The sequence below is a fragment of the Anastrepha obliqua genome, chromosome 3 (assembly GCF_027943255.1).
Source record: "Anastrepha obliqua isolate idAnaObli1 chromosome 3, idAnaObli1_1.0, whole genome shotgun sequence".
Lineage (NCBI taxonomy): Eukaryota > Metazoa > Arthropoda > Insecta > Diptera > Tephritidae > Anastrepha > Anastrepha obliqua.
Window position 1 is genome coordinate 14,326,321 of NC_072894.1, and position 9,932 is coordinate 14,336,252.

Genomic DNA, 9,932 nt, shown 5'->3' on the forward strand with positions numbered 1-9,932 from the left:
GAACTGAAAGAAACGCATTGAACGCAACGCACTAACAGCTGCGATTTGCTAAAGAAACGTAATGAAAATTATTCATTTTTAAAACGACTGATAACTGGCGATGAAAAATGGGTTGTTTACTACAACATCAAGAGGAAAAGATCGTGGAGCAGGCCGTTTGAACCAACACAAACAACATCAAAAGCCGATATTCATCAAAAAAAGGTTTTGTTATCAGTTTTGTGGGATTACAAAGGAATTGTCTACTTTGAACTCTTACCACCCAACCGAACGATCAATTTTGATGTCTACATTGAACAACTCATGAAATTAAACAATGCAGTTGAAGAAACAACACTCTACAAGGCTCTCATCGTGCCCGTCCTAACGTAAGGCGCAGAAGCTTGGAAGATGACAATATCCGATGAAGCGACGCTTGGAGTGGTTGAGAAAAAGATTGTGCGTAAGATTTTTGGACCTTTGCACGTTGGCAACGACGACGACATAGACATAGCGCAGCGAATAAATACCCAGCGGCTACGTTGGCTGGGTTATGGCTTCCGAATAGACGCTCCGACTTTGAAAGTATTCGATACGGTACCAGCTGGTGGTAGCAGAGGAAGAGGAAGGCCTCCTCTGCTTTGGAAAGATCAGGTGGAGAAGGACTTGCCTTCACTTGGTGTGTCCAATTGGCGCCGGTTAGCACGAGAAAGAAACGACTGGCGCGCTTTGTTAATCTCGGCCAACTAAGAAGAAGAAGTTGAAGAAAAGTGGCCCGAAGTGACAAATCGAAAAAGTATTGTATTCCAACATAACAATGCAAGGCCACACACATCTTTGGCCACTCGACAAAAATTATTGGAGCTTGGTTGGGATGTTTCACACATCCATCATACAGTCCCGACCTTGTACCATCTGATTACTTTTTGTTGCGATCTTTACAAAACTCCTTGAAAGGTAAAAATGTCAATAATGATGATGATGTTAAATCGTACCAGATTCAGTTTTTGGCTAATAAAAACCAGAAGTTTTTCGAACGTGGGATTATGATGCTGCCTGAAAGATGGCAAAAGGAGATTGATTAAAATGGATAATACATTACAGAATACAGTTATTTAGTTCCATAAAAAAATGTTCTTTGATTTTCAAAAAAAATCTGCAATTACTTAGTTGGTATTTTGGTATTTTTTCGTTGATGGCAAGTCCTACCATCCTACCAAAAAATGCGACGACGTTAATTTTATTAAATTTATTTTAAACTATAAACTATAAGATGCTACTTCACGCGTTTAGTCGATATGCTCTCAATTCTCAACAAGCTTATGATTTCTTTGCTAGTGATTTCGATTTCATACCACTTGCTTTTTAAAAATGGGCTATTTTTGCTTTGAAGAATTTACATTATTGTGTGCACCTAAAAGACTACAAAAATTATGGTCATCACACGCATCCAGTAAGTGAGGTTTCATTCAAATCATGCTTATGAAAATAATGGTTGACTTATAGACCATTGAATTACATCGCTAAGCTCTCGCGAAAAATCAAATAACGCGTTTCTATATTCAATTAACCTTGCCCACATTATAATGTCTCATATTGTGCCGGTACCACGATAACTCTGCTATATCTCAAACCGAGTAAAACATAAATTGAAGTAAATAAGTTATCAAAATACATCTAGTCCGGCAACTGCCCTTTTTCGTCATCTGGTTCCCAAGGTATGGAAAGCAATAGGGCAGAGTTTTTACTGTAAAATTTTGAATACTCTGCTGGCAAACGTAGATTGGTGGCTTGGTAAATTTATAAGACACCCTTGGCACAAAATTTCGTACCTCAAACGCAATGGTTTCCCCCTAATAAACTGCTTGCAACCACATTGACCGTAATACTCCACAATGTGCAGACTCATCGTAAGATATAACCTATTCAGCATGAAAATCATTGAGGGAAGCATCGCTTTTCAATGCATCAATAATTATAGGAATTTTCCAAATTTTTCCAAGTTATTACGCTTAAAATTATCTGCTAAGCTGTTATTTTTCGGCGCATGCTTTCACTAACCATGGAGTCCAGAATATCTGAAACTTCTCATCAGCAATCTAATTTTTCTGGTGTATACCTTTCACCTATGTATATCTATAGACTTTCAGCTATTAGTCCATAGATGTCACTAGGAGTATTTTTAAACCTTCCCAAAAGTCTTGTTTTTTTCGTCTGTCATCTGTCAACAATATTCAGTTCATTTTTTGTTACGTTTCACACAACAATGCATTTTTGTCGCTCCTAAAAACGTCGAATTTCGTGCCTTCAAACTACGATTTGCGGACATCGTTGATTTTCTGTTATCAATTAAAGAAAAACGCTTCTCAAGCTCATCAAATGCTTATAGAAGCTTATGGTGGGCATGCTCTAAGTAGAGCACAGTGCTTCAGGTGGTTTGAAAAATTCCGAAGTGGTGATTTTAGCGTGGAGAATGAGGACTGTGGCCGGCCACCGAAAAAGTTTGAGGACGCCGAATTGCAAGCATTGTTGGATGAAGATGATGGTCAAACGCAAGAAATGATGGCAGAGCAGTTGAGAGTCCCCCAAAAAACCATTTCCAAACGTTTGAAAGACATGGGCATGATTTTAAAGGTCGGAAGATGGGTGCCGCATGAACTGACTGAAAGGCAGCAAGAGAACCGAAAAACCACTTGTGAAATGTTGTGGTTCTAAAGGAAGTCGTTTTTGCATCCAATCGTTACGGGTGATGAAAAATCAATTCTCCAATCCCAAGCGTAAACGATCGTATGGTGCGCTCGGCCACTAGCCAAAAACAACGGCCAAACCAAATCGCTTCGGCCGCAAGGCAATGCTGTGTGTTTTCTGGAATCAGGTATGATTTGGTACGAGCTATTAAAACCAGGTGAAACAGTTGACGGTGCACGCCCATCGGCGTCACAAAGTAATTTTTCTTGATGACAACGCACCGCCACATCGAACAAGAGTGACCCGGGAATTGGTGGAGACGTACGATTGGAAACCGCTGGTGCATGCGGCTTACTCACCAGACTTGGCCTTCCGATTATCATTTGTTTGCATAGATGGGCCATGTACTTTCCGAGCAGCGCTTTAATTCTCACGAAGAAGCCCAAAAATGGCTCGATGATTGGTTTGCGGCCAAAGACGGGCAATTTTTTTAGCGCGGCATCTACAAATTGCCTGAGAGATGGGAAAAATGTGTCGCTTGCCAAGGCTATTATATTGAAGATTAACCATTTTTTGTTAGTAAACGTTTGAAATTGAATAAAAAGTCTCATTTCATAGGTATATACATCAGGTGATGTTTTATATCTGGCATCTCCGTGCAGGATACGTCAAAATAATAGAAAAAGGTCGTTCCTCGGCAAGCAATGGCAAACCTCCTAAGAGACATTTGCCGTTCGGCGTCGGCTTAAAACTGTAGGTTCCTCCATTTGTGGAATAACATCAGGTCGCACACCACAAAAAAAAGTAGGAGCTCGGCCAAACACCTTACAGATATGTACGCGCCAATTAATATTTCTTAATGGGCTTTGAGCCCAGACCCATCTGCCAGTTTGCCACATATTGGCATATTTTGGCTACGACAGCGTTTGCAATATTGAATTAAATACAAATTCTTTTAAGGAAGATGTAAAGCTAAACAATGGAATTTGAAAAAAAAAATATTTGAGTTAATTACAATACAAAACATTTAAACAGCTCATCAAATATAGCAATGCGAGCAGTAATATGACAAACACAACAACAATACAGCTAACAAGTGTCGTCACGGCTTTTCCGTGGGCGGGTCAGATCCATATCTGTAATGTTGCTATGCATGGCTATTGACAATTGACGCTGACTACTGACTACTGACTACTGAGTAAAATATTTAAGAGCGCAAATTAAAATCGCCAAAGATAAATTTAAATAAAACTGGGCATAACAAATAGAACCAACCACTACAAAGTAGCTTAGAACTGCTCCATATTCAATAAATTTACTTATGTGTACATACATATGCATATATTAACACATTTAAATGGATATACATTTTTACGTGTCTTTACATGCTTACATATGCTTGTATGTGTATTTGTGTGCCCTAATATGTGGCATGTAACAGCTTGTCTATATTTGTACAATGGGCAAATTGATTTTATTTTGTATCTGGCAGTGAGCGCTTTTGTGCCAATAAAAAAATACATACATACATACAATACAAGTATATGCACTCTGGCACATACATACATAAATACTTTGTTGTTTTGAGTCCATTGTCGCAAGAGATAATGAAGTTTCTCTTTTAGCATTGTTTGAAGGCCCGTGTTTCCGCCATTTACGCTATTTATGTCAGGTAGTCGATATTAAGATTGTTAAGTGGAAGCTTAAAATTGCGAATAAGCCCCTTACACATCATACGCTTGGACTTTTATGATATTTATGGCTCTGTTTTCTTTGAATGAAAAAGAAAGAGATGTAAAGTGTGAGAGAGATAAGTTAATGTGAAGGGGAATTAGAACTGGTAATATCGGTGAGTGGCAGTTATCAGCTACTTGGATATGACGCAGTAAAATATATTAAGTTATTATTTTCTTTTATTACGTGTGTATGTATGTGCATTTACCCCTTGCATTAACACGAGCACGCCCACTTCTGATATGAGAAATATCTGCAAATTCATACCAGTGAATTATTCAATCGGCAGCTTTCAAGTTTCTTAAGTTTAAATATTTTATTAAATTGACTGCTGGCAAATATCTGTACAGAGTTAAGTAATTCAAAGTCAGAGTCATCTAAAGTCACAGCTTCTTTAGCAAAGGCTTAAGGGCCCCCCTTATCTTATCTTATCAGTCGGCTTCAAAAACTCGATTTTTTTTACTGCAATATTATACAGATATATTGTAGGAGAATACGCCCTCAAAATTTTATAGTGGAATTCAAAGTGATTTCGGAGTTACAGGCCTGTGTACCGTCCCTCGACAGGCGAGCTTGAGTCGAGCCGCTTACTCCATACGGCTAAAGCAGGTAGGTACACAAAGAAACTTGCTGCAATAAACACGAGGGTCGGCGTGGAAAATGGAAGTTGAAACCATAAACGAGATGTTTCAAAGGTCAGAACATAAATTTGGAGTCAAATATTTAAATTACATTGGGGACGGGGATTCTGCAACGTATTCATCAATTTTAAAAAATAATCCATATGACAATGATTTTCCTCTTGTAAAAAGCGAGTGTGTGGGTCATGTGTCGAAGAGAATGGGTATGAGGCTCCCAAAACATTAGAAAAAAAGAAAAACTTGGAGGAAAAGGGCGATTGACAGACGCACTGATTAAAAAACTGACGAGATATTACGGACTGGCAATTACAAGAAACGTTGACTCAGTGACGAATATGAAAAATGCTGTTATGGGGACGTTACATCACTTCTGCTCAACTGACAAGAAAACGAGACACAGTAACTGCCCCACGGGTGCTGACAGCTGGTGTCAATGGCAAAAAGCTAAGGCAACACGGACACTGAAGACTTACCGGCACCCTCCTCGTGCCATTTCCCCTGAAATCGAAAAAGAAATTCTCCCCATCGACGAAGATTTGACGAGTGAAAATTTGTTGACGAAATGTTTGGGTGGGCATACTCAAAATGCCAACGAATCCTTCAACGCCACCAGAGTCGTGGCGTATGGCACCAAAACACCTGAATTCTGGAAAGAAAATCTTGGACATTGTAACGTATATTGCTGCTGGGGTTTATAACGAAGGCTACTCTGCTATATTGAGGATGATGGACTCGCTCAAATTGACAATAGGCCAGCAGTGACTCGATGGATAACAATCGACTGGTGCGCACGGCCAAGCGCGCTACTGCGGCAACTAAAGAGGCTCGTACGGCCCGTGGAGAGGAGCAACTGGCCCGAAACTACTTTATCAAGGAAGCTGAGGGAGTACTTTATGGTGCGAATACAGCTGAGTTACATTCTGTAGCTGTGAGTATACTGTCTACCTTCTGAAAACTTTGAAAGACGTTTTCTCAAAACCATGTTTTTGAAAATGGCGTGTAAGACTAAAAAAAAAACGACGAAAGCTATCGTTTCAAACCGATAATCTATATAAAGCTAATTAAAATACGCAACTAATCAACCAACAAAATACAAAAAAAAATCATTTTTTAATGTTATATAACACCTTTTTTGAAAAAAAAGCAAAAGAAAGTGCTCAGATTATTCGGCTATCAAATTTTTTGCGCAAAAGAGCCATTGTTTCGTTAGCTGTGTGACAAGTGGCGCCGTCCTGTTGGAACCACATATCGTTCACATACATATCTTCCAATTTGGGCCATAAAAAGTTCGTTATCATCTCACGATGGCGAAAACTATTCACAGTAACTGCCTGACCGGCCCAATGATACCGCCGGCCCATAAACCGCACCAAACAGTCACTCTTTGTGGATGCATTGGTTTTTCGGCAATCATTCTTGGATTATCATTCGCCCAAATGCGGCAATTCTGCTTATTGACGAATCCACCGAAGTGAAAATGTGCCTCATCACTGAAGATGAAGTGCGCGATATGCATTTTGATTTTAACGCCCGTTTTCATAATAAGCCATGGTTCAAATTGAGTTAGTCTGAAATTGAATAATCTCTAATGAAATGCAGAAAAAAGTTGACGTTTAGGTGTGGTTCACATTCAATCCTTGAATTTTAACCACCCTTTACAAGATTAGTCTATTATATGCGGGAAAGCCTTCTGAATAAGACAATATTTTTCTTTTGTGTTTCAGGTGAAAACTACGACCGCAATCTCGCACGCCGTTTTACTAGCGCGCAACGAGAAGCTGTGCGAGATCCCTCATACGTCAGCCATTTTGTTTTTTTATTTATGTTAAAAAATTGTTTATTACTCTCCAATCGTGCCTTCAAATAAATGCAAAAGATTGGTCATGTGTGTCGCTTTTTTCGCCTCGAAAAAAAAATTGAGAAAAAGCACCTTTTCTTTTGAAGCCACTGGTAAGAGGTTCCCTTAAGGTTGTGTAGAAAGGGCAAGAAGATATTCAAAAACGGGCAAAAGTCAAATTATTATTTTTTTTTTATTTTATACAATAAAAATAAGAGCTTACATAAATAAAAAAATTGTATTATATATAAACTTATAAAAAGCGCAGCGCTAGCTACAGAGGCTCTCGGATACATCAACTATAGAATTTCAAGTTTTCATATTAATAGCCAAAATAACACATGGACTGAAAAGTCCCGAGTCTAACACTTAGATGGCACTTGTGCTATTGTACTCGCCTCTTTTTCCGTTAACCTAACCTTAAAAAGTCATATATGATATTCTGTTCATTAGCTCGAGAGTTATTGTGCCAAGAGTGACGCTACTTTTGCTATTTTCAAAACATTAGATTAAAAATAATTTCGTGTTTTCATTTTGCAATGCTTCTTGATAGGAAAAAATACCGTTCAAACGAAACAATACATTGAAAAGTGTTATACCGACTCTGCTCTATCAGAAACAACAATAAAAGGATGGTTTGCTGACTTCAAACGTTGTCGTGGACATACCGATGATGCACAACGCAATCGACGCCAAATGAGGTGGTAACACCAGAAAACATCAAAAAATCGAGTAAGTTATTTTAAATGCGCGAGAGCGATCGCCATTCACTGTTTGATTGGCGCCAGCTTTGACCTTGAAGAAATATAAGCCGATAATTCCTCCAGCCCATAGGCCGCGAAACGGTTGTTTGCAATGGATGTAATGGCTGTTCTTGAATAGCTTCCAGTTGCCATTAAACCAAAAATGGAACTCATCGCTGAACACCATAAGTTGACCTGAGTGCGCGATGAACATTTTTCACAGAGCGTCGAGTTTCGTACTACAATTGCACAATTTGTAACCGTTGTTGAGGCGTAATCCTTCCATGATAAAATATTAATGAATACTGAAAAAAATTATGTATTTACTTTGACACTATCAAAAAACTCTATTGGAAAAAGTACCACTAACCTTCACAGTCTTTATTAGCCATTTCATATACTTTTTCGTATTTATTTTAAAAATCAAATTATAAACAAAATACTCAAAGTAAAAATCAAAAAAAATCAAGTTCGTCCCGAATTGTGGCTTACGATATTCTTTTCTTCTAATTCTATGAAAATTCTTAACTTTAATAAAATCTATTTATTTATCTAAAACTATTGAAAAATAATTCAATTTTGTACATCTAAGTATGTATGAGTACACGCGTACATAGGCAATGTAACAACAACAAAAGAATCATACCCGTAAATTGCTGGAACTAAAGCAGAGGCCAAGCAACGTAATTTGCGCGCTTCCAATCGACATTGAATTAAAACGCGTGCTTACATTATAGAAATGCCATGCACACACACACACGCACACACACCCATTCATATAATCATGCTCGGAAACCCTCACAGTGGCGCTCGCAGTTAGCTACCATCGCTACACACATCTACGCAGTGACATACATGTGTATGTGTGCCTATAAAAAGCTTGCGCCCAATCTAATCCAAGTTTATTTGCACAGCGCGGAAATCGTGTACGGACGTACTCATCCGTATCCCCGGGAGTGAGCAAAACGCAATCGAGCATAAAATCAGCATCCGTGAAAAGTGTGGAATTTATTTCAATTAAAACAGTTTCGAACAATTCCCTTCTACTTAAAAAAATAAAATAAAACAGAACAAAAATCAGAGCGAAAATATACTCTCCTCATTGTTACGCCAAGAAAAGTGAAAGAAAAAGTAACGAAATATCTTCGACACAAATCCTTGCGTGCGTTTGTGAAAGAAAAAAAAAATTAAAAAAAAACTTTTGGTGCCTACGCAATGGCCGTTGTTCCTTCGTCTACTAATCTCAATGATTGGGATTATTGGGATTATCGCCGTCGCCTGTGGCGTGACCAGGATCTCTTCGACTGGGAATTGCCGTACTGGAAGCGTTTGGCACGCTTCAACTCTTCGCCAGATCTAAGTCGTGTTGTTGTGGGCAAAGACGGTTTCGAGGCGAACGTCGATGTGCATCCTTTCAAACCTTATGAAATTCAAGTGAAGACAGTGGGCGACACTGTGGTTGTGGAGGCGAAACACGAGAAGCGACGAGACGGTGACAACTATGTTGGACGTCATATAGTTAAGCGTTTCGTCCTGCCACGCGGCTTCTATCCGAACGATGTGCGCTCCGAACTCTCCTCCGATGGCATTTTGTCTATAAAATGTCCACCACCAGCGCAGGCTGAACGGAGCGTTTATGTGCGTCAAGTGGGACTGCCATATCTGAGCATTAAGAACTGATGAGGATTAGAGTGGAAGGCGAAAGGATATTCATGGTTTTGCAGTAATTGTAATTAACACCAGCACACGTGCGAGTAGTTTGTGTGTGTCTGCGAAGAACACAAAAAGGTTCAGCGTGTGCTGCTGTTTATACGTAGTTTTTAAAATATTTGTTATGATTTAGCACAATACTAAATCGCGAGGAGTTCGTTTTTTTGTCTTTGTTCTTTTCGATTTTTATTTTCTATGAATTAAATTGCACTTTGAGTTTCTGTTCAAAACCAGAAAAACGAAATCACCAAATAGCTTGCCATTTTTTTTGGAAATTTTTTGTAATTAACACAAACTTTTTGAGAATAATAAAAAATATATCGTAGTTAAATAAAATTGAGATAATTTTATTCAAAAAAAAACTTGTGCAGGACAATGAGGATGGATACGTTTGCAAGAAGGTGTGTTGGCATAGGTGCGTAGTTATGGAAATAGAAGTGCCAAAAGTGATGGAATGTAGAGCCATTTAAGCTTCACGTTTATTAATGAATTGCTTCATTTTTTGTGACATTTGATTTAATTAATCGAAGGTTCCATGGCACCTTATTCTCATGTTGATGGGTCGTTCACGTCCAGTACTTATTTCTACTGTATCACGTC

At 38.6% G+C, this 9,932-nt stretch overlaps 1 protein-coding gene across 1 annotated transcript; it reads left to right on the plus strand.

Annotated features, from left to right (window-relative positions):
- The first annotated feature begins 8,542 nt into the window (after positions 1–8,542).
- LOC129240944 (heat shock protein 27) lies at positions 8,543–9,662 on the plus strand. The gene has a single exon (XM_054877023.1). It carries the CDS (start codon positions 8,838–8,840, stop codon positions 9,300–9,302), a length of 465 nt encoding a protein of 154 aa, XP_054732998.1. The 5' UTR covers positions 8,543–8,837; the 3' UTR covers positions 9,303–9,662.
- Positions 9,663–9,932: the final 270 nt, after the last annotated feature.

Coding starts and splice junctions, on each gene's coding strand:
- LOC129240944 (XM_054877023.1), top strand. CDS start 8,838: ATGGCCGTTGTTCCTTCGTCTACTAATCTCAATGATTGGGATTATTGG.